Here is a 25,861-nt window from a genome sequence, read left to right as displayed (position 1 = left end):
AACAGGGAGGGGCACAAACTCTCAACGTCCCCTGCCCCACGCTGGTGAACACAACTCAAGAATTCACCCCTGGCTTGCAAGGTCAAAGCCTCCCAATGGCCATTTAGTAGCTCCTAATCCATGAATGTAAGCTTAACTTCTTGCACAGACTAGGACAGCGGAAACAGAAGACTTGAGAAGGATCAACTACTGAGAGAAGCCAGACACCCTCCACCGAGGGAAATCCCACTTGTAAAAATAAGAGGATTATTTGGCTGTGAAATTTGCTTAGTAATTGAACGGGAAACTTTTGATTCCCAGGGGAAAAGGCAGATATTAAGTAATGCAAATTCCCATTCAGCCAGGAGCCAAATAAGCAGAAAATGTGAATCACCAGATTCTTCCCCCTACACCAGACCCACATTCTATATCGGGGGGGGGGGGGGGAAGAAACAAAGAAAATCAACATCTCTGACATCTGGATTTTGCTCCAACAAGCAGACTGCCAGAATGGACTGGGGAGGGGGCTGCCCACATTTCCCAGTCTCTGCCGGAGAGGCCCTCAGAATCCCGTGCAGAGGACCAGCCATATCCTGTGTGTCCTCCTGTGAACCTCAGACCCTTTCAGGGCCAACAGGACAGACTGGCTTTTGATCACGCACTTAAATGCGTGGTCAGTGCCCCAGTGGGGGGTGAAACACAGGGACTGAGGGAAAGAGAGTAGGGCCAACTTGCCCAAATGGGGCTGGGACGGGATGAGGGAAGGCTTGAGCAAATTTTCCTTTCCACATAGCACAGAGATGTTTGTGTTCATTCTAAGTTCAACAGAGTTGTCAAATGGGGTGTTCCTCACTCCCCTTTAGAAGCGGTTGACACGAGAGCTGGCGAAGCCTCACCTGTACATTTGGGTTCTGACACTGGTAATAACGGCTGTTATAACTTTTCTGAACATCCGTCCTGTGTCAGACACTGGACTAAGCCCTTAATATGTTCACTCATTTAATTCTCATGATGAGCCCTGGAAGCCAGTGCAGTGGTTAAGACAGAGGCCAAGGTCTCAATCTGCCTCCTCCAAGCACGAGCTGTACGACCAAGTGTCTTGCCTCCACTTCCTCATCTGGAAAATGTGTATAATCATAGTACCTACCTCGTAATGCTGATATGAAAGTCAGGTGAGTTATTGTATGAGCAGTGTCTGGAACACAGTATGCAGAGTACGAGTGTGGCTATGGTCATCACCATCCCTTTCAGACATGAGGACTCCAAGGTAAGGCTACTGTCCTACTGTCAAGTTGTCAAGACTGCCCTCCTCCACACTCCCACTCCCACAGCAGCTAAGTTACCTTCTACAAGCCTGTCCTTTGGAAGCCTCAGACAGTGGGGACACCACATCTTGTCTCTGCTCTGGGAGCAATCATGCTGGAAGCACAGCTGGGCGGGGACCTCCTCTCCCCGGACACCTCCCCAGCTGCCCACACCACGCCCTCCTCAGCCGAGGCTGAGCATCAGGTCCCACAGCAATCTGGGAAAGCAGGAGAGAATGACTCTCTCCCCTCTTTTGTGTCTACTGTCAGAGGTCTCCCTAATGGGGCTTACAAATTTTAGAGAAACATATTTTCAGAGGTTACATCTAACCCCTCTGTCCAGAAACAGATCTGGGAATGTCTCCAACAAGGGCTGCACCAAACGACAAAGCCAAACTCAGAAATACCCCTTTTCTTGGATTAACAGGGCTGTCTGGTTCTTTCTTAGGCCTCTTCATGGTCCCACCTCCCCACCATTTGTCAGACATACCAAGATATGTTCAAATCCCACTCAGAGGGGCCCCCAAATATACCTGTAAAAAAACTTCACTTCCAAGAGTATCGCTGGACCTCACCCGTCTTTGCAGTAGGGTGGGAGACATCCAAATTTTCAGGCTGTGCAGCACTTTTTTTTTTATTGACATAAAATTCACATAACATAAAATTAACCATTTTGAAGTGTACAATTCAGTGGCATTTAGCACATTCACAATGTTGTAAAATCATCATTTCTATGTTCCAAAAACATATTCGTAACCCAAAGGGAAACCCATACCCGTTAAATAGGCATCCCCATTCCCGCCTCTTCCCAGCCACCCCCCCACCCCCCGCCCCGTAACCACAAGTCTGCTTTCTGCCTCTACAGATGTACGTATTCTGGACGGCTCATATAAATGGAATAATATAATGTGTGACCTTTTGAGTCTGACTTCTTTCGCTTGGCACGGTTTTGAGGTTCATCCACATTAGAGCGAGCATCAGTACTTCTCTCCTTGCTAAGACTACAGTGATACTCCACTGTATGGACAGACCACATTCGCATTATTCACGCATCATGTGACGTCCATTGAAGTCAGTCCCACATTTTGGCTCTGTCGTGAATAGTGCTATGAACATTGTATTCAAGTATTCATTTGAATACATGCTTTCGGCTCCTCGTATAGATACAATGAATGTACCTCAGAGTAGATTGCTGGGTCATACAGTAATTCAGTGTTTAACCACACTGTTTTCCACGGTGGCTGCACCGTTTCACATTCCCAGCAGCAATGTCTGAGGATTCAAATTCAAATCCCCACGTTCTCACCAACACTTGTTTTCTTTCCATTTTTTTATGATAGCCATCCTACTGTGAAGTGGTATCTTGCTGTGGTTTTGACTGACATTTCCCTTACAATTAATCACGTTGAGCATCTTTTCATGTGTTTATTGGCCATTTGTAGTAGGTCTCCTTTGGAGAAATGTCTATTCAAATCCTCATTTTTTAATTACCTTGTCTTTTTGTTGTTGAGTTGTGACAGCCCATTGTATGTTCTGGATACGAGGCACTCATCAGATATGTGATTTGCACTGTCTTTCCCCATTCTGTAAGTTGTCTCTTCATTTTCTTGATAGTGTCCTTCAATGTATGGAAGTTCTCAATTGTGATATAGTCTAATATATCTATTTTATTGTTGTTGTTGCCTGTGCTTTTGATGCCACATCTAAGAATCTACTGCCAAACTCAAGGTCATGTTTTCTCCCAAGAGTTTATTCAGTTTTAGCTCTTATGTTTGGACTTTGATCCATTCTGAATATTAATTTTTTTATCTGATGGGAGTTCAAGGTCCAACTTTCTTTTGCACGTGAATACCCACTTGTCTTGGCACAACGTGTTGAAGAGACTATTCTTTCTCCATTAAATAGTCTTAGTACCCTTGTCAAAAATTAATTGACCATAGATGTATGGTATTTGTGTGTTTCTAGACTCTCATTCTATTCTATTGATCTATGTTTCTTTATTCCTTCTGGGACTCTCATTTATGCACGTTACATTCATCAAGGTGTACCACAGGTCTCAGACCCTGACCATTTTTCATTCTTCTCTCCTTCTGCTCCTCGGGCTGAATAATCTCATTTGACCTGTCTTTAAGTTCAGGTGTTCCTTCTCCTGCCTGCACAAATCTGCTACTGGGGCCCTCTAGTGAATAAAGTTTTCATTTTAGTTATACTCTTCGGCTCCAAAATCTCTATTTGGTGCCTCTTCTAAATTCCTATCTCTTTACTGATATTCTCTATATGCTGAGACATTGTTCTCCTGGTTTTCTTTAGCCCTTTGAGCATATTTAGGACCCTTAGTCTAAGGTCTTCATCGAGTAAATCCAATACCTGGGCTGCCTCATGGACAGTTTCTGCATTTTTCATTTTCCTCTGTGTAAGGCCATAATTCCTTGTTTCTTTGAACAGCCTGTGATCTTTGTTATTGTTGAATACTGGCTATTTTGAATACATGGCAACTCTGAAAGTCAGATTTTCCTTCCTCTCAGGGTTTACTTCTGCCTATTATGGGTTACTGGTGCTTGCTCGCTTATAGACTTTTCTCAACTATTTGTGTGAGGTCTGTGCTCTTTGCCACTGAGGTCTGTGTTCCTTTAGCCTATTGGATAGCTAGTATCTTGACAGTTACCTTAAATGTCTGGAGCCAATAAAAGAATAAATTTTTTTTCTTTTTAAGGAAAAAAGAACTACTCTCCTACATCTTTGCATAACGGAACCATGTCAGAGCTAACTCCTTGAACACTTGGCCTGGCTGCCTAGACTCTGCCTTAGCTTTACTTCTTCCTCGCACACAGCCTGAAGGCCAGCAAGAGATGGAAGCTTAGAGTCTTCTCAGGCCTTTGCTGAGTTTGTGTCTCACTCTGTTTGCACATGGCTCTTCTCAATTCCTGGGCATATGCAGAAGCTTCGAAAAGCCCTACTCCCACATATATCTTCCCAGGCTTCTTGTCTATTACTTGTCCCAAGTGTTGTCCCAGGCTGCTGAAGCCAGTACCTGCACCTTTAAATGCTTTCAGCAAAAACCACCTGGCAAGGCAAGCCATCACCCCTGGGAATGCCCTGAGTGAAGAAACAGGAAGCCTTTCCACCTGTCCCTGAGGGAGGCACCAGACGGAAGGACACCCACACTCACATTCCTTGAAAGTAAGTTCTATATTGCTTCCTCCAGCACCAGCAACCTGCACCAGACATTTGGGTGCCTACCCTCATGGCATTTAAAAGGCCACAGCACTCTCTCACCATAAAGCTGCAGTTTCTTCACCAAGTTTTCCCTGTTTAAAGGTTTTCACTAGATTCCAGAGTTCCTCAAAAGCTGATTCTGACAGGTTTTGCCAGTTCGTTAGTTGTACGGGGATACGGACAGAGGCTTGGATTTCTCTATTCTTCCATTTTTGGTTGCCCAGCACTTTTTGAGCACCCTGTTGGGAGAAAATCCCTAGACTGTGAGTTTCAATATCCCCAAGGTGGAGGCCAGGGATTTGTTTTCCCCAGTCTCCCTCCAGCCAGTAGTGCACTTAGATCCTAGCAAGACTGGCCCTGTGACTCAGAATACATACAAAAATAAGTGTATTAAGGAACACAGGGTGCTCCTGCCACTCAGGATCATATGCTCAGCACTGGCTCAGCATGACCTGTAATCCTCAACATCCCATTTCCTAACTAACACTGTTCGGGCCCCAAGGAATGTTCTCCTCACCTCTTACCCTAAAATCTCTCAACAACAGGCAACTGTATCTAAAGGTCCCAAAGGTTTGCAGGTTGCAGCCTCTGCCAACATTGTAGACAGACACTTGTTTCAGAGCAGAAGTGTTGAAAACACTTAAGAGAAATGACTAACTTCTTTTCAAGTGGCATTCATGCAATGGATTCTAGCATAACAGCAATGCTGAGCACCATTTTTCAACTTCTCCTCATGTTCTCAGCTTACTGTAGCTGAGGAACATTCTACAATTTAAACAATTTATGCCACTAATTTGTACGTAGGAGATCCAGACACAAGACGTGTGAGGTGATAGCAATTCTTTACGTTAGCAACTAGATTGACAATGAATACTAGAAATGCAAAAAGTTATGTAATAAAAATATAAGATTACTAATAAAGTTGTTTTCAAAATATTATATTTAAAATTTTCAGGTTTAAACAATTTTGATTTAAAACTTTGATATCTATTACTCATATTTTGTATCTTGCCCTATAATTTTAATACTTTTGAATATTTTAGAAAACAACTTTACTGAGTTTGTGGAACATTAAAATTTTACATTAACTTTCATTTACATTTTCTACAAAAACATATTCAAAATTTTTTATATTCTGAAATTGTAAATCCTGAAAACTACATTTTCTTGTTTGTCTTTTTGGTCATTACTGCCGGTAGAACATAAATTACTCAAAAACTTTTATTATAACAACATATTTAGTATTTTATGAAAATGAAGGCAAGAGAAATAAATTTTAAGGACTATATAACAGTTTATAACTCATGAATGTCTTCATTTTATTTCTCTCGCAAATATTGCTGGCCATCAACTTACTCAGATATATGCAACAATTAAATTTTCTTTGCTATTCTGCCAACTTCATCACATAAAAAGATTTGTTTGGGGTTTTGTTATGAAGCTGTCAAGGTAAAAGAATAGAACATATTTTACTAAACGGCTTGAATATATTTAACTTTTAAATATATAGATAGGTGGCACATAGGCCTATTTTTGAACTTTTACCCTGGCACTCTCTGCCTACGGTTGGGGCATGAACTTCTGATCCACAGAGCACTGCTTCTGAACCTGGGGTGACTGTCTGGCATGGGACAGTGCCTGGAGACATTCTTGGTTGTCTCGAGGTGGCATCGAGTGTGGAGAAGACAAGTATCTTGCTAAACATCCTACAATGCACAAGACAGGTCCCCCTCCACTCCTGCCCCAACAAAGAATTATCCAACCCAAAATGTCCACAGTACCAAGGTTATTCTAGTAAGGGTGACAGAGAAACCTCCACCTTCTGGAAATGGCAGGGGCAAAGAACTCAGGAGCACGTTAGGCACATGGGATCACAGAAGAAGCGGTGATGTCTGGACGAAGCTGCAGTAGTTCTCCAAAAACGCACCGGAGGTAGGAGAGAAATGCCATGCCCAGGCGCAACGCCTCCAACCAATTCTCTGGCCCTCCCAGAGATTCCGTGAGTTACCTTACCTCCTTCAATAAATTAAACTAGCTTGAGGGGTTTCTGTTTTTTGGAACTGCAAACACTGACTGATAAAGCAGGTAGGACCATGATCCCAGCCCCCATTTGAGAGATGACAAGATTGAGCCCCATAAAGTCCCAGAGCACAGTAGTGAGAGTTGGTAGTACAGCTATATTAGTCTGTTTACAAATGAATGCCGAGAATTTAGCTCAAACCAGTAACTTTTAGCTCGAACAAGTACTTCTTTTTAAGTAAAGGAGGAGATGTTATTTCTTGCTAACAAAATACAACATGGGAAGGGGCAGAACAGAATCTCAGGAAGAGCCCAGACTCCAACACATGAAGACCTGATCTAGCTTATCCATGCTGCTCACAGACAATCCTCTTTGTTATCGCCCCAAGTAACTTTTTCTACATGGCAGAAATTATGACAACCAGGAGCACTCAGTATTTTTATCTTAACAATTTCCACCGTTTTAGAGAGAAAAACTTTACATCTTCCAAATTCAAAATATCCTAAGGCATCTTCAACCTGGTTTGAGGTAGGTGCCCCATTCAGTGACTGAGTATCTGTCAAAGGGCTGGGGGCTTGGGGGTATTTAAGACCCTTGCGGACACGCTGAAGTGGTATAGAGGTGGTTAATGGGAAAAAACCACATTCAGAACAAGTGCTACAGTCTCCTCACATCCAGCCAAAGAATCCCTTTTGTTATTCTGTATCCCATCCTACTCGTTTTTGTAATTCAGCAAACCCTTACTAAGTCTCAGAGATTGCTCTAAACGCTTTTATCGGTAGATCAATAACAAACCCCAATCATTTCTTGCTCTTCCTATGCTCCCACAGCTAGATGGCTGGATCTCTGCGTTGCCACTCTGAGGCCTGGAGTAATGGAGCAGCTACTCCTTGGTACAGAAAGAGAATAGGCACAGAGGCCTCCAACTAGCCACTAATGGCTCCAGCTTGGAAGTAACAGACATCGCTTCTGCTCACAGCAAATTCATTGGCCAGAATTGGTCGCATGTAAACTGCACGTGCCCAGCAGGGGGAGAACCTGAGTATTTTCCAAATGGCTCTAATTTACCATTCCAGTTATGTCATCTTCACAACCATCACAGGAAATATTACTATTACCCGTATTAAAGATGAGGAAACGGACACACAGACAAGGCAACAGGCCAAGGTAACACAGCTAGCAACTGAGGCCAGCGTTTGATTCCCAAGTCCCTCTCCCAAGCATATTTTTTTACTGCCTCCCTTGGCTTATCTTCTGTGTGCTCTTTGGCAATTTCATTGCTCATTAGATCACTCAAACATAAAAAGGGGGGACCTGGTTAACAGCACAATGACCTTGTAAAGTGCCACATCCCACTCCATTCCTGATTCTTGGGTCCAGGATTTTTGTGGCCTCAACATATTACAGCACAGACACTAGACAGAACTCTACTTTAAGCATGTTCTCAAAAAAAAAAAAAGGCATACTCTCCCCAACAGCCATGATGGTCAGAGAGGACTTTTTAAAAATAGGCTACATGCTGGTTATACGGAGATGGTCATACACAGGTTCCCTCTGTGTAAAGCTCAGTCTATTACAGGTTAACAAGCGTCAATGAGGGCAGGGACTAGATGTTTGTACAGCCTTTAGCCCAAATGCCTACACACGGTAAACATTTCATAAATACTCATTATGTTAAAGACCAGAAGGCATGACAGAACTTAAGGGCCAGGAAACAGTCTGTGCATTTAAATCCTAACCTTGCCATTTCATAGCATCTTGAACCAATGGCTTCACTTTTTTCACTTGAAAAACTAGTCAGTTAATAGTAGCCATGGGGCGCCTGGGTGGCACAGCAGTTAAACGTCTGCCTTCGGCTCAGGGCGTGATCCTGGCGTTATGGGATTGAGCCCCACATCAGGCTCCTCCGCTATGAGCCTGCTTCTTCCTCTCCCACTCCCCCTGCTTGTGTTCCCTCTCACTGGCTGTCTCTATCTCTGTCAAAAAAAAAAAAAAAAACTTAAAAAAAAAATAGTAGCCACGATGCAGAATTGTAAAGATTAAATGAGACAGTCCACATAAATCTAGTTCCACACCTGGCATACAGTAAACATTCAATAAGCACTAAAAATTCTTAATCTTACTAAGGCATTCTTATTTTTAGGAGAAAGGAACAACAGTACATGTTCTTTTGGAGGAAGATCTATGGCAGAATTGACTTTTTAAGCTGGCTTTTAGGAACATCTCTACGGAACAGGAAAAAGGCATGGCGGCTAGGGAACAGAAAAAAGGCATGGCGGCAGGAGCCTTAAGCAAAGGTCTAAGGTGGAGCACAGAGGTTCAGTTTAGAATTAGCATTGTTGGGTGTTTGGAAGAACAGTGGATTAGACTGGAAAGCCAAGTGAGAATCAGATTTGGGATCTCCCAGAGCTTGTTTTCTTTGGGGTCAGGAGTGGAAACCATACTTCCTAGCCTTCAGTGAAAAAGTCATGTCTCAGATGTTGACGAGACCAAGAAAGACCCTCTCTCTTGCCCAGAGAATTCAGTGCTCTTCTATCTAGCAACCCACCAGAGTTAATCCACACTACCCAGAGGTTAAGGCAAAACAGCCTCTAAATGAGAACATAGGATGCACTGACCATGACACAGATGTCCTAGGTCTTTGGTGGTGGTTCTTTTGACCTATTTAAATTTCTTTTGGTCTCTGATCAAAGGCTCTATGCTATATGGTAACACTCCAGAAAAATGCATGGGTATCAATTTTGCATGTTCTTTTCATAAGTTTCTCTGACATCTACAGAATTTAGGTTAACAACCCAGGGTCTGGATAGGTGCTGAAGCCCCTTTTAACATTGCCCAAAGTGCATCTGGTAGGCCTAGATGATCAGGAGGCTGTAACTCCTCACCACCCTCACACCCCCCTGGACTCCACCTGCCTGTAGCAGTGGTGGGCTGGGAGGGAACGCTGGGTTCACACCACACCTGAGGCAAAAGTTTTCCTGCCAGGAGAACCTTAACTGTCTCTAGACCCTCAAACCTTGGAGTCCAGCCTGGGCCAACCAGCCCACAGGCCATGTTTACTGGGTTTATTTACTGGGTCTCATAAACATGGGTTAAAGTCAGCTGCTTCCCCATAAACACAAGGGACCTGTGCTGTTAAATCCATCGACTGGCCACTCAATTTTCCCTACCTTAGCACCTACTTTTTTCTACCCCTGACCACTTCAAAGGACACTGGATCCCCACTAAATGGTAGGGACAAATGGGGCTTTTTTGTTGTCCTATTTTAATACCTGGTATCAGGGCCCAGGATGATGAGGATTCAATCAATCAAGATGTACCTACCAAAGCATCCACTGTGCCAAGCCATAAGCTTAGGGGTGAGATACAACAGTAAACAAAACATGACCTGTCTTTCAAGACCTTACAAACGTCACATTAAGAGAAAACAATCAACAATCAGCTCTTTGAAGATTCTTTTGGATTCACTTGACCTGTGTCTTGACAAATTCAACTGTATATGACGCCAAGTGCTAATTAACTGTACTTTACATAATCTCATCTTTCCCATAAAAACTTTGAAGTAGGTTTTCCATTATTCCCATTATGCAGATGAGGAAACCAAGGCTACTTAGCAGAAAAGCAAACTTCATTTCTGGTCTGTTAAACCCCTAAAGCCCACGTTAATTATATGTGGTCTTCCAAACATTAGAGACCCCAAACCCAGATACACCTGTCAATTGGCTTTCTTCTAACATTTTACCAAGTGAGGCCTATTAACCAGGTCCATTACTTACCACATCTCGAGGGCCAGTCTTGGCATCCCTACCTAGTTCCCACATCTAGTAACCCCTCTCCTTTCAAAAAGCTGTATTACTGAATGCTGGCCATGCCCCAGCCCTGCGGTGTTTTAAGTACGCCCTCATTTAGCATCCCCATGAAGTAATTTCTCTTTTTACCTAACACAGGGAGACTTAACAAAAGTTGTCACTTGCCAGAAATCACCTTACAACCAGGGCAGTGATGGTTCAACATTCCTACCCAGACTGAGCTACCAGAGTGTTGAAAACTGCCTGACCTACCAGAAAGTCAGGTAGTAGTCTTCTAGATGAGTTACCAAAACAATCAAAACAGTGAAAAGTATCCTTTTCTGAAAAGGAAAAAGAAAAAAGTCAAACCTATGCATCCAACAGCTCTTAGCACCTCACATGCTATTCAATATTAGACTTCTTGGAATCAGGGCTGCAATTTGGCAGTATTTTTTTTTTTTTCTTTGCCTCAAGTGACTAAAAGACAGTAATAGCTGCTGTCCTTCTTTACAAGGCCGTGAGCTGCCCCATTCATCCCACTCCCCTGCCTGGCAAATATAGCTGGCCAGGGGCACAAGGACACTCTGGGCTCACATCCAAGCTTCCTTTCTCCTTGGCCAGACCCAGACCTTCCAAGAATTAAGTCTAGTCTGCGCTGTCCAACATGAACACCAACCACATGTGGCTATTCAAAGTGGCCAGTCCCAATTAAAATGTGCTTTAAGTGTAAATGTGCAGTATACATAATTTCAGAGACTGACTACAAGTAAGAGTAAAATTCCATTCATTACCAACTACATGCTGAAAGTATCATTTTGAACACAAATGTTATTTAAAAAACAACCCAAACGGTCTAATGGTTTTATATAGCCACCAGAAAGTTACAGAACACATGTGGCTCTTGTTCCATTACTGGACAGCACTGCTTACAAAGGGGGAGTGGAGCCCTGGTGTACTTCACAGAAGCCACCCTACCCTCTCTTTGGTGGTTGAGTTCTTTACAAGCATTCCCCCAGGTGAAGTGGCCCAGAAAACTAATTCTTCTCAATTCCAGGAATACATCTGTGACAGGTTTACAGCAAAACTAGTTTTTAAAAGAGATTTTTCTAAATGACATCTTACAAACACATATGCTAAAATGTTATTAAGTTACTAACATGCCATCCAAATTTACTTTGAGATGCATCTTAGTGATCTGTGGGCTCTCTCTGTCTTCTTCCTGCCTGCTTCCTTATGAGCATTTACGCAGTTAACCGTAGCCAGGTCGTATTGTTAGCATAGTTAACAACAGGGCATGAAATGTGTATTGTCAAGCTAAAAACAGGAAAGGCACCACTCCTTCCAGGGTTAATATAAGACCCCAGAAGGGAAAGCATCACCACCTGGACCCCAACCCAGATGCAGCCATCCAGGGCTAGGAACAACCTCCTGTGGTGAGCCATGAGCATGATGGTGTGAGTTAACACAAGTCAAGACTTCCTTGTTCACTTCAGGGAAACAGCATTCCCCAATTAACAAAGGCCGTACATTGCCGCAGATGTTCTTGCTAAAACTCTGCTGTAAAGTTCAAAATGACCGAGTGAAGCACCAGAGTCCACTGAGGCATTTTATTTGCACGTATGTGTTACATCCCTAGAAAAAGAATCCCAGGATTTTCCCTCCTGTGTGTTTTCGTCTTGCTTCTTCATGGTCCATGATGCCAGCTGAGGTTGTCAGTACAATGAAACTATGGAGAGTTAAAAAAGAAAATGCTGGTGAGTTTTTCCTACGAACAGTGAACATAGAGCGGCTTTCTGGTACAGAAAAACACCAACATTCATAAGTGCTTAAGACGCTTTCCCATAATAGGACGCAGAGACTAATGTTGCCTACTCGGACTAGCAGTGCAGGCATGGCTCCCGAACCCAAAGACCCATGTCCAAAGACCTCAGCTACACAACACACTCATAGAGCCCTGCCCTTGGCTAACACTGAGAAACAACACTGTTAAGCTTAAGTGAAAACAAGGACTGAACTCCTTTAAATTCAAAATGTCACTTTCTGTTCTCAGGTAAAGAGACAGAGTTTATAGCAACAGAGATGATATAAACTTGACTGAATTGTTTCTGCCACTTATATGATCACAGGCAAGCTATTGTAAAGAGACAGGCAGGTGGACAATGGCAATCCCACTTGGCCTGGCTATCTCATGGGTTACTATGGGGATGGAGGTAAGACACATACGGTGGTATGGCAACTCTGAGGCATTAAAATTAGTATCATAATTACAATCAGAAATGACTCACTCATAACACTATGCCTGTAACACAGTAACCATGAAGTGGGAGTAAATTCAACCACATCACCAAACATATGATTGGGGTGGGGGGCTTAAGTTCTTAACCACAAACAGGTAAGCGCTTACTGTGTTGGGTCGGATACTAAAGTTCTTTACCAGAATTAAATCAGATGATAATATAATTTAAGAGAATAATTACCATTTTTACAGATGAAGAAACCAAGGCCATAAGACACCCAAGGTCTCACAGCTTTAAAGCAGGAAAGCAAGGATTTGAACTCCATCTCTTACCAAGAATGAAGAAATTGAGTTTCTCCAGAGGCCTAGGATTCAGAAGTGATTCCAGCCATAGAACGGGATCACAATGAACATATAATATCAACCATACACATTGAGCCAAAAGAGCAGACATTAAAAGGGACACAAATCTGATGTCTCTCAGTTAGCCTGGACTCTCAGAACCTGAAGCCTAGAACAAGAAATGTGGCAACACCTAAGAACTAATCCTTGAGTCAAGATGTTTGGGGATGGAGACAGTTACTGTAACAACAAAAACCAACCAAACAAACAAAAAAAACTCAGCTCAAGTCAAACTGCACAACAGCAATCTTTAGCGTTAATTTCTTTTAAATGAGGAAAATTGACTCACCCAAACTGGCGGGATGGGAGCAGGTTATTCTGCCATTTTTCTAGATCTTTCAGTTGTACATCAAATCTGGGGCTGATCACTCCGCACTGTAAAAGCATAACAAAAAACACTGATCACACCTTACCAATAACAGAAAAACTTACTATACAAACAGCATTTACATCTGAATAGTCGTACAAACCAACCAAATCAACATTTCATGGGTAACTATTCTGTGCCATCTTGATATGTTATTTAAAAAATATACTAAATTAGGACTATGCCTGCCTAGGGAGAGAAAAAGTATTTAAAAAGTCAACACATGATGTGATGAGCACTCTGTGTTTTACTGAACTAATGAATCACTGAACATTATATCAAAAACCAATGATGTACTATACGAAGGGGCACCTGGGTGGCTCAGTCAGCTGGCTAAGTGTCTGCTGTCACCTCAAGTCCTGATCCCAGGGTGCTGGGATCGAGGCCCATGTCAGCGGGGAGTCTGCTTCTCCCTCTGCCTGCTGATCCCCATGCTTGTGCTCTCTCTATCCAATAAATAAAATCTTTAAATTTAAAAATGTAAGTAAATAGGGGCCCCTGGGTGGCACAGCGGCTAAGCGTCTGCCTTCGGCTCAGGGCGTGATCCCAGCGTTATGGGATCGAGCCCCGCATCAGGCTCCTCAGCTATGAGCCTGCTTCTTCCTCTCCCACTCCCCCTGCTTGTGTTCCCTCTCTCGCTGGCTGTCTCTGTGTTAAATAAATAAATAAAATCTTTAAAAAAAAAATGTAAGTAAATAAATAAAAAGTCAACAGAAGAGGGAGAAGAACACAAACCAATACATGGGAAGGTCGGGTTCACAGTGTGTATCTCTATGGGCTAGGGAGTTGTCCCAGAACAAATGGCCAGATTTTAAAGAGGTAAGAGACCAAGCCTTAGACAAAATTGCAGTCAAAATTTTTTTTACAGTGAGGCTGAAATGAATGGGGAGGGTCTCAAATCCTTCACCTATAAACTTTTAAAAATGGAAAATACTAGAATTTTTAAAAAACAAATTCCACAGACACTAAACTAAAATCTAAGAACTAGTTGGTATTCCACATCAGCGAAATACCAGGATACACTTACGACCCCAGGCAAAATTTTCCAAACTAATCTGGCAGAATGGGTAGAAGGCAGAAAGGGCAGAGTTCTTAGTTATTCCACCTGTTTGCTACTAAGCAAAGCAACAACTATCTTCCAATGTGAGAAGTCTCCAAGAGCCAAAGTACTCAACTCTAATCATTCAAATATATTAAAATCCAAAAACACAATAAATGTTCAAACATCTACTGTAGGCTCAAAGTCTCTGACTAGATCAACTGGGTTTACAAAGTAAAAACTGAGGGGACTAAAAGACTCCCTCATTAGAGCTAAACACGACCCCTGCCCCTGCTCACATCCCTACTCTACAAATCACGAATACACTTAAAAGTACCTACGCAGAAAGGTTCCTGCAGTGTTCTCACATGCAGTGTTCTCACATGATCCAGAAATGGATCATGTGAGAACACTGACGATTAGTATCACTAAAGTGTAGATAGACTCCAGAGAACTAAGACGGCAGCAGGTAGACACCTGTGTGCCCATATCCACATAAATTCCAAAATGCCTAAGAGGAAACTAAGAGACTATGAGGTTAGAACTTACTCGAATCTTTAAAACATTAACACTTTACACAGGCAGATCTGAACCCAAAGAAACTGAGATGGCCCAAATCCCCTAAGTCAGGAGGCCCACTCAGGTTCTCCTTTTCATAACATGATCTTTTTTTTTTTTAAGATTTTATTTATTTGACAGAGAGACAGCCAGCATGAGAGGGAACACAAGCAGGGGGAGTGGGAGAGGAAGAAGCAGGCTCCCAGCAGAGAAGCCTGATGTGGGGCTCGATCCCAGAACACCAGGATCATGCCCTGGGCTAAAGGCAGACGCTTAACGACTGAGCCACCCAGGCGCCCCCATAACATGATCTTAACAGCTATGCTGTCACTTAATTGTCAAGGGCAATCCCACAATACAGACACAGGAATAGGGTAATACATCCCTTTCTCCAAGCAAGCTATAATGGCAGATTCTTCGGAGGCCTCCACTCCACCACACCCGGGCTTTTATTTATTCCAGCAAAATTCCTCACTCAGCTAATAGAATTAAACCTCTCCCAAAACCAGACAGATCTTAGGGTGTGACCAAACCAGAATTCTTATCTAATTTCTAACACCTTACTTCTCAGCCCCACTCAATTTCCGCAGTATGGGGTATATCCATCTCTTGCATGAAGGTAACTGAGTAAACAGTGTCCAACAGAGGAAAACTCAAGTTCAGAGAAACTAAAATCTGAAGTTTGTTTTGCCCAACCAAAGTCATATAGCTAAAGGTGCCTGCCTTTGACTCAGGTCATGTTCTAAGTGGGGAGCCTGCTTCTCCTTCTGCCTCTGTCCCTCCCCCTCATCCCCGTTCTCTCTCTCCACTCAAATAAATAAAATCTGGGGGGGGAAAGGTCAGACAGCTAAGGAGCAGGGTCTGGATTTCAACTACCTCTTAGCCAGAATTTTTCAAATTACTTTGCCAAAGAACAAGGATGCCATATTATGACTTCCACTTGGGAAATACTCGCTTAAGCTTATTTCTCAAGTTTTATGTATAGTGAATATTCAAGAGGAATTTGGTGCACAGCACTTATCCAACTTAAGAGCTTTTTGTGGGTTTTTTTTTGCGTAATTTTTTTTAAAAACATCAAGTCAATCTTCTGTAGGACAGATTTAAGATGTTCTACAAACTATGTACTGCAATCAGCTCCTCCACTGGTTACCAACTAGTTGGGAAACCTTGAGCATAACTCCTATCTCAGCATCCCAACTCCTAAAATTAGGAAAAAACACACCCTTTTCTACTTCAAGAAGACACTGTGAGGGCCAGAGTGAGAAACAATAGTGAATCCAAATTCTACTCTGGGGTTGGAGTCTAACAGCTAACAACTAGAACAGAACAAAACATAGTCTTATAATTAACTTGAAAACTCTTCTAACCCCTTATAAAAACTTCACACCCAGTAGTTTTCATCTAACATTAGGTATCTACCCACCCATGAAGCAAGTTCACTATACAGGGAAGCAACCTTGCAAAACAAATTGTTGGACCAGGGAATAACCTTACCAATCAATTTGGCCCCTGCCACTAACCACGACTCATTTCTGGGCCTGTTTTCCCCTCATCTGTGTTGGACCACAGGATGTCAGCCTCCTTGTAAATCTGAAAGCTAGAAACCTGAACACAAACAGCAGGGTAGCAATTCAAGGACCCTAACTTGTTACAGACACCTACCCCCAAAATACATGCAATAAGTCAAGTCACAAAGTCAAGAGATCAAACAGATTCCACTAGGTTACGCTGACAAGTCAAACTGAAAGGGAGTACAAAACTCAGACACCCGTACGGCCCACACCAGCAGAAACGTTAAGTATATTATTAATATTGTTAGAGAACCACGTTCTGTTAAAAAAAAAAAAAAAAAACACACAACATAATCACCAAGAGAGAGGAGGAACAAAGTTATTTACAGCTAGGATTAAAGGCCCCCCTTGGACAGCACAAGTTCAAGCCAGTAGGCAGGCAGCAGACCATCCAATACTCAAACACCAGTACCATCAGGTGCTCCTTTCACCCCACCCTCCAGCATCTCCCTTCAGATAGCCTATACTCCACAAACATTATGTCAACTAACAATTCTAGAGCAAATACAACCCTGCAGAACAAATCAATCAAAATGTGATATAAAAATTAATGATTTTAATCAACTCCCTTTTTTTACCTAGACAGAGCAAGCACACCACTAATTTGTTTTACAAGGGAAATTACAACATGTTTAACACCATGTTTGATAATTCTTAAGAATCTTCTATGTGGAAAATAAGCAATTCTTACCTTGTTTAACCTGCCCGTGAGGTTCACAACAATTTTCCCCGCTCTGTGATCATCAATGATTTCAAATTCGCCAATGTAACCTAGAGAACATAACCGGCTGTATTAAAGGGCAGATATGAATTTGAGACCTAAATATTTATGCTCTAGTATTCCCACTGTTTGCCTACTAGATTCTTTCACATCATCTCAGTGACTGTTTCTCTAATCAGTTTATACAAAGACAGTTGCTCTGAATCAAAACTTTTATAGTCTATTATTTTAAATTTAGGGGCCAACACCCAAAACCAACCCACTCTGTAATTCTAACAGGGAGATTATTTTCCCCTTGCCCCTCCAAAGGGTACTTTGTGCCCAAGACATGTAACAATTTTCCTTTCCACCCCAAAGCCCTTAGAAGAGCTCAGGACATGTTCAATGGCATGCTGCAGTATTACACAAAGGCCAGGTTAGCTCACAAACTATAGCAGAGCAACAGTCACAAACTTCCTCCTCCTTTCAACAGTCCTAAGTTACTCAGTGCTTCCTGAATAGCTTCTGTCCAAGCTATCCTGTCCACAGCCCAACTCAACACAGCTCCCCAGCATGACTGACACCTTGCTCCCCCATCTTCCCAGTCCTCTCCTGCACACTTCATTTCTATAGAACTGATTCCTTTAATATTCTCACATGAAAACATAAGACACAGCAACACACTTACCATGCTTCATCATCACAGTGAGAAACCGGACGATGACTTTGGAGCATGGCCTAATAAGAACCTGGCGTTTGCCTCTTTTTTCAGCATTGTTAATGCTCTTGAGAGCATCTGCCAGGACATTCATGCGCACCATTATGGCTGTTCAGGGAAGGAAAAACAGAGGTTTTAGCAGCATTCTCAACATCAGAAGGCACCCAATCATTACAGTACGAACACCTCCTTTTCTCTCTGCCTCTATCATTAGGTTGTCCTATCTCTAAGCAGGCAGGATCCCCAGCGCAATGTCACCTACCAAAATGACAGTATCAGCTATGGTCGGTTATTCAGAACGGGGGCCTGGGATTCACCGGGCATGTTTTCCAAACTTTTCAAATCCGGCAGCACCTGTACTATTAGCAACTCAGTGTCAGCCTTGTCCTAACATCCAAAAGATACCACTTTCACTAACACTCGTAACTAATAAAACTAATAAAAACCAGCCACAACTGCGTCCCGACAGCAACCGTACCACAGTGGCAAGTAGGAACATTTTACGTGCACCAGACTTGACTCCATCCTAATGGGCACGAACTGCAAGACACTCTAGTAACGTTGGAAAAGCGAAGGACGGAGGCCAAAACATGCTTCAAGTCCAACTCTAAGGATCCGACCTGCTTGCTCAAGCCCAAATATCAAGGGAAATCCTGGAGCCCAGAAGATCCAGGTTAGTTCCCAGCAAACTGCCATTCCAGGCGGAATGCAGTCTTCCCCGATGAGTGGCCGCCGCCTCCCAAGCTCAACAGCGCGGCGGCAGGAATGGTAAGCTGCACAGCGCACGTCGGCCACCGTCCCGGATGCTTCCTGCCGCCCGGAGCCAAGGCGCTGCCTCAACCGGAGCCGCCGACTACGCTGGGGGCTACCGCCTCTTCGAGCGGTCGACAAATCCTGTTCCCGCCAGTGCTGCGGCCTGCGCCTCACAGGAGGGCCTCCCCAAAGTGCAGAGCGTGGGACGGACGGGCATGACTCTCCCCTACGCCTGCCCAAGCCCCCGCAAGGGCAGCATCCTCGCCCCAAGAGGGCCCTGGCATCATCAGAGAGCACCGAACTCGAGGCTCAGACTGCAGGATGGCCGGGATAGTCAACGGATGATGTTGGGTCTCTCAGAGAGAGATACTCACCGGCGCGGAAAGATGGCGGAAAGAGGACGGGAGGGGCGAGCGCACGGAGTTATGGGAAGCGAGTGGCCTATCGCGAGACTTTCAAGGAAGGGGCCAAAAAAATACATGGCCTAGTGGAAGAAGGCGGGTGACGGGGCGGAGCCTCTTAAGGGATGAGACCTAGAGGGGATAGAATTGCCCGCTCCAGAGGAGACCAAGAGAAAATACAGAGGTAACTCCCTTCTGGCGCTTAATCTGTAAAAATGAAAAACTGAAAAGGGCCTCGATATTTGCTAATTTCTGTTGTATTAAGCGTTCACTATTTAGAATAATTTTTTTTTATTTGGGTATTTATAATTGCGGGTCTGAAAGGACCCGCACAAATCGATGACTGCCTCTGGAGCGGACCTTCGAACAGGGAAGACATGCTTTTCTCCCTACACTTTGGTTTGTTTTTTCGAATCTGTGTATAGATTATTTTTTCAAAGAAGGCAAAAATACATTTTTACGTCGGTGCTTCCTTTATGACTCTCCCTCACTTTTTTTTTTTTTTAAGATTATTTATCTATTTATTTGAGAGAGCGCGCAGGAGCGGGGGTGAGGGGCAGAGGGAGAAGCAGGTGCCCCACTGAGCAGGGAGCCCGTCCGGGGCCTCCATTGGAGGACCCGAGCCGATGGCATATGCTTAACCGACTGAGCCACGCAGGTGCCCAGACTCTCCCTAACTCTTATAAATTATTTACGGGGCCTCCAAAACAATTCTTTCTCCTGCTGGGATACCCAGTTTGGAAGAAAGCCGCAAACGTTTCAACATAAACTCTCAGGATTCTGAGCCGGTAGTTTTTATCTACAGTGCCGCATCCGGACAAGAATTAATTTTGATAAGTCTCTTATTGTCTCTGAACCTTCCCTCCATGTAAATGGAGGGAAGGGAGAGTTAATAATAATAATACTTACCTCTTAAAGGTTATTGGGGGAATGGGGTGTCTGGGTGGCTCAGATGGTTGTGTCTGCCTTCAGCTCAGGTCATGATTTAAGGGTCCTGGGATCGAGCCCCCAGCCGGGTTCCCTGCTTAGTGGGGAGTCTGCTTCTCCCTCTCCCCCTTCTTGTGCTCTCTCTCTCAAATGAATAAATAAAATCTTTAAAAAAAAAAGTTATGGGAGGGGCACCTGGGTGGCTCCAGTTGGTTGAGCGTGGGACCCTTGATCTCAGTTCAGGTCATGATCTCAGGGTGGTGAGTTCAAGGCCCGCGTTGGGCACCACACTGGGCGTGGAGCCTACTTAAAAAAAAGTGATTCCAAGGATCACATGAGATAATGGGGCAAAGGTCTTGCACAATGGCTGACATGTAGTAACTACTCAATGTATTTTGACAATGGAAACAACAGGGAGTTTTATCTATTGCTTGAGCCAGGGTCTGATACCCTGGAAGGGAGTAAATTCTGGCTCAGCCCTTTCTGGAGCTGAGTGACCTGAGGCTAGTTATTTGACAGAGAGTTACCTAACATCCAAAATATTTGCAATAGCCTTCTTACCTTGCTGCTTTCACCCTTGACCTCCCTCTACCACCCCTGTTTTTCCCACATGATAGCCAGAATGACCTTTTTAAAACCTAAGTCAGATCACACATTCTCCAAGGGTTCCCATCACCCTCAGCAAAATCCAAATTCCTTACAAAAGCTTACAAGGTCCTCTGTGATGTGCACACCTGCCTCCTAGCACCAGCACACCCGACCGTTCCCCACCATTCTCCCCTAGCTTGCTTTTCTTTGAACACTCCAAGTATACTCCACCTCAGGGCCTTTGCATTTGCTTTTCCCTCTAACTTGAACATTTCTCCAGCTTGCCAGGAAGCTTGCTTCCCGACTTTCCTCAGCTCTTTATTCGATCACACACACACTCACTCATAGAGCTTTCTCCCCATCCCCCTGCTTCATTTTTCTCCATAGCACTTGCCACCTGAAATATTGGAAGTGTATTTACCTATCTCCATTAAGTGCCAAGCAAGGACAGATTTGGTCAGTATTGTTCATGGCTGTATTCACAGCTTCTAGAAAAATGATATTATCTGGTATACAGTAGGCCCTTCATACATATTTGATGAATAAATGAATGGGCAAATCAGTTTCCCCATCTGTAAAATGGGAATGATGCTCACAATCACTTGAAGTTGCTGTGAGGATAGATGAAATAATCCATATAAAAGATTAACACATTATAGTAATGTCATATGATGACAGATGGTAACTACACTTACAGTGGTGAACACTGTAATGTACAGAATTGTCGACTGTGTTGTACACCTCAAACTAATAGAACATTGTTCATCAACTATACTTCAATGAGAAAAAAATTAATAAAGAAATTAACACAAAACCTGGCAGAGTGAGGGCTCAATCAACATTAGTTATTGGTATAGTCTCTCACCCCACCACGCTCCTAGCACTTCTCAAATCCTAGGTGAACCTTAAGGGGCAGCTGGCTGGCTCAGCTGGTAGAGCATATGACTCTTGATCTGGGGGGTTGTGAGTTCAAGCCCCACGCTGGGTGTAGAGATTACCTAAATGAACCTTGAGGAAAGCAAAACTGTCAGTTTGTACATCTCCAGGATATAGAATTCTTTGGTTATAATTTACGTTACAAAAGGACCGCTTGCTTTTTTACTTATTTTTTATTTTATTTTATTTTTAGAGAGGGGGAAGGGGGGGCAGGCAGAGGGAGAGAATATTTTTTTATTAACTTTTTATTTAAATTCAATTAATTAACATATAGTGTATTATTAGTTTCGGAGGTAGAGTTCAGTGATTCATCAGTTGCATATAACACCCAGTGCTCATTACATCACATGCCCTCCTTAATGTCCATCAGCCGGTTACCCCAAGGAGAGAGAGAATCTTAAGCAGGCTCCTCCGGGCCCTGGAGCTGGCTCAGGGCTGGATCTCACAACCATGAGATCGTGAGCTGAGCCAAAATCAAGAGTTGGATGCTTAACCAAGTGAACCACCCAGGCGCCCTGTTTCTTTTTTCCCATTTGCTTTTTTTTTTTTTTTTTAATATTTTATTTATTTGACAGAGAGACAGCAAGAGAGAGCACAAGCAGGGGGAGCAGCAGGCAGAAGGAAAGGGAGAGGGAGAAGCAGGCTCCCCAGTGAGCAAGGAACCCGATGTGGGCTCGATCCCAGCACCCTGGGATCATGACCTGAGCCGAAGGCAGACGCTTAACTGGCTGAGGCACCCAGGCGCCCCTCCCATTTGCTTTTTTAATGAAAATTATTTTGATGAACTGATTCTCTGTACACTTAGTTTTTGTTTACTTTAATTGAGGACATGAGCAACAGTGGGGAGTTAAGAAACCCACTTTCCTTCAAGAGCCTTCCTGTACACAAACAGGAAAATTGCACCATCCATTATCTCTTCATACACTTCATTCATTCAACATCTAATGAGTGTCTTCCACGTGCCCTGTGTTGTACCAGACCAGGAGAGGACAAAAATATGTTTCTGACCTTGAGGTTCAGATCCCAACAGGGAAAACAGACCTCTAAGGAAGAATACAATACCAGGCAGTGTCCTATGTGGAATGCCGATATGAAGTGCTGTGGGGATGCAGAGTTGGCCCGGGAAATTGCTAAAGATGTCACAGAAGTGCCATTTGATCTGTGTCATGAATGGTGCTAACACTACCAATTCATGACTGCTGCTGTGTGCTTCCCCTAGATGAACTCATGGAATCCTCAAAACAAATGTATAATGCCCCTGTGAGATCTGTACTTTTACCCTCACTTCACAAATGGGAAAACTAAATTCAATCTGAAATTGACTTAATTTAATTTCAGTTTAAAAAGTCAGGGGCACCTGAGCAGCTCAGTCAGTTGAGTGTCAGCCTTTGGCTCGGGGCATGATCCCGGGGTCCTGGGATTGAGCCCCAAGTCGGGCTCTCTGCTTCTCCCTCTCCCTCCACCTGCTGCTCTGCCCGTGTTCTCATTCTCTGTCAAATGTATAAATAAAATCTAAAAAAAATTTAAAAAGGAGGGGCACCTGTGTGTCTCAGTTGTTTTGATTTTAGCTTGGGTCACAGTCTCAAAGTTGTGAGATCCAGCCCCACGTCGGGCTCTGTGCTCAGCAGGGAGTCTGCCGGAGATTCTCTCTCCCTCTGCCCCTCCCCCCCACTCTCTCAAATGAATAATCTTAAAAAAAAAAGTCAAAGCAAAAAAGTGGTTTCTTATCTAAGCTACGAGATAAATTACTTAATGGGCTTTGAATCTAGGACTACCTGATCCCAAAATATTAGGAAAGGGTGTGTGGGGCAGTAGATGTTCTGGGTTTATAACAGCTCCAAGAGCTAGGAGGGAATGGAATCATATAAAGACAAACAGAAATCTCAAAATAGCTGGGCTGAAATTGGAAAACAAGATGAAGGAATAGCAGTGGAACAGAGGGCCAGTTGTAAATTGCCTCACGAGTGTGTGATTTATGCTGCAGGCAAACGAACCTGCTTGCTCAGAGATCTTCAAATAGGACTGATCGTGATCTGACTTGTTAAAATGTTAACATGTGGAAGATAAACTGCTAGTAAAAACGAACTGATAAAAACTCAAAAATCCCTTCACTTTTTTTTCTGTAGACAGGGCACTTAGAGTGCGCCCCCCCCCCCGCCTTTTCTTAAATATGTCATTTGAGAGAGAGAGAGAGCACGAGAGTGGGGAGGATCAGAGGGAGAAGCAGACTCCCCACCGAGCTAGGAGCCCAGTGAGGGGCTCAATCCCAGAACCCTGAGGTCATGACCTAAGCTGAAGGCAGACTGAGCCACCCAGGCGCCCCCCCCCCTTTTAAAAGTAGGCTCCATGCCTAATGTGGGCTTGAACTCACAACCCGGAGGTCGAGAGTCACATTCTCTACCAACTGAGCCAGCAAGCGCCCCCATCCACTCTTCTTCACACAACTAACCCCAAATGGACTCCTCTCAGTATCCTGTGAACTCTTGGGTGATGGGACCTCCACTGGAGGTGGTGCCAAGGCAAATGTCAAAAAGGGACTTTTGCTGTGGCCAGAGCTGGCACAGGGGTAGCCAAGCTGGCCTGGGAAGCCAGCCAAATGAGACTGGCCTGAGAATGAATCACAGCTGCATGGTAGAAGCCCAGCACTTCAAATATCAGGTGACCATGGGGAGATCTACAGGGACTGGGTTAAAATTTCCCTTTTCTGGATATCACCAAAACCCCAGGAGGCTCTAAAGAAGCCAGACTTTTGGGGGGAGGAGCAAGGGTTAGAGGGCTTGTATTTCAGTCTGTTCCCAAGACCCACGAAGTATAGACAGTGAGGCCCACTGATAAAACATCCATTTTTTAAGTAAACTCTATGCCCAAGCTGGGGCTCTAACTCACAACCCAGAGATCAAGAGTCGCATGCTCTACTGACTGCGTCAGCCGATGCCCCCCAATTTAAAATTTTTTATAATTAGAGTTCAAAGTGCAGACAGAAGTCAACCACCAATAAGCGAGCGCTGAACTCTGGGCTGGGCCCTGAAGTAGAGATAATTAGGACAGGCAGTCTCTCGGGCCTGCATTGTTTCCTGTCTGTTCTTCCCGGCTCCTCTTTGGCTATCACTTACTCATTGTAGCTCCTTTTCCATCTAGTATGGTGCCAGAATGTTTGCTGTAGGAATTAATTTACACCTTTTCTTTCATTTTGTTCTTAAAGAGAACCATGTAGGCATAAGTTCGTTAACCGGATTCAGAAATCCAATCATGTAAACAACGTAAACACCTTAACGAGAAAGGTATAAAAAAGAAAGTGAGGCACCAGGAGGGATTCCAGCTTTTTTTATTTTTCCCCTTTTACACAAAACAAAGTAGAAGAAATAATACAAGATTAAAACCGCAAAAGTAGTTAATTGGTAGAACACATATACACAAAAAAATCCAGATAGCAAGACAGGCTTATCTACAATGAGGAAACACATGTAAAAATTAAGGTAGTTGTAGTTTTCATATGAAACATTAAAAAAAAAAACAAATCAAACATATGCTACCATGGGTGCCACTGTTTACAGTAATATTGAAGGGGAGAAAACAACACTTATTTAGGGACAGATATACCACAAGGTCCAGCATCAGTGCAATAAATTCACAAAACTATATTACAGCTAGTTAATCAGAGTTTAAGAACTGTTCCCAAATGTCACATTTTCGGCCCTCAGAGGTTCATTCCTACAGATTTCAGCTATTCTAAATTTCTAGCTACCGAGAGGGAGAATGATTCTAAGACACTTTCCAAGCAGTTACAAAACCTCTGTAGACCAGAGGCCACCTATCATCGCCAGAAGTCTGCTCTCCCCAGCAGCCCTTGCGTTCTTCAGAGAGAGAGAGATCTAGGAAAAAAGTCAGATGCTGGCATAAACACCACTTCCTGTGCCAAACCTATGGGGACCAAAGCAGCCAGCAACTACTTTCAAATAAGAACCTTGAGGCTTACCTTTAAAGGCTTAGTCTGGTCTCAAAAAATTAGTAGGCTAAGATTATTTTCTACTGAAATGAATCTTGACTAAGTATAGGAAGACATAGCTATCCTTTATTGGCTGGTGTTGGAGTGAAGGTCATAGACCTGAGTCTTAACCTATTACATACTTTAGTTTCAGTCAGCTGAAAATCTGAAATTAAAAATATGCTAAAAATCCAAAACACAAACTTCTGGAAGCCTGCTGTTAAAAAGCCTCTAAGGATCTACTAACTCGAAGTCTAAGAGCAAGGAGAAACGAGCTTGAAGCCTGTCATAGTCCCCGTTTGGGAGGAAAGATCAATGTTTCTTACAAATTACTAAGTTTTGCCCAAGGCAGAAACCAACACACACTAGGGCA

The 25,861-nt window shown here is 43.5% G+C and overlaps 1 protein-coding gene across 1 annotated transcript; it reads right to left on the bottom strand.

The window, feature by feature from the left end:
* Positions 1-11,900: 11,900 nt before the first annotated feature.
* On the bottom strand, positions 11,901-19,103 carry RPS15A (ribosomal protein S15a). The gene is made up of 5 exons (XM_045776080.2): positions 19,026-19,103; positions 17,869-18,006; positions 17,172-17,251; positions 13,235-13,320; positions 11,901-12,033 (listed from the first exon to the last, which is right to left on the bottom strand). Exons 2-5 carry the CDS (start codon positions 17,999-18,001, stop codon positions 11,940-11,942), a joined length of 393 nt encoding a protein of 130 aa, XP_045632036.1. The 5' UTR covers positions 18,002-18,006; positions 19,026-19,103; the 3' UTR covers positions 11,901-11,939.
* Between the last annotated feature and the right edge of the window lie 6,758 nt (positions 19,104-25,861).

This window comes from Ursus americanus, chromosome 2 (assembly GCF_024610735.1).
Source record: "Ursus americanus isolate L20-20 chromosome 2, mUrsAme1.1.p, whole genome shotgun sequence".
In the NCBI taxonomy this organism is placed as follows: Eukaryota; Metazoa; Chordata; class Mammalia; order Carnivora; family Ursidae; genus Ursus; species Ursus americanus.
Note: the sequence above shows the minus strand (reverse complement) of the source record. Positions and strands in the feature narration are given on the sequence as shown.

Coding starts and splice junctions, on each gene's coding strand:
- RPS15A (XM_045776080.2), bottom strand. CDS start 18,001: ATGGTGCGCATGAATGTCCTGGCAGATGCTCTCAAGAGCATTAACAAT. Junction 17,252..17,868: donor CACTGTGATGATGAAGCATG/GTAAGTGTGTTG, acceptor TATGTTCTCTAG/GTTACATTGGCGAATTTGAA. Junction 12,034..13,234: donor CTCCCATCCCGCCAGTTTGG/GTGAGTCAATTT, acceptor AACTCTCCATAG/TTTCATTGTACTGACAACCT.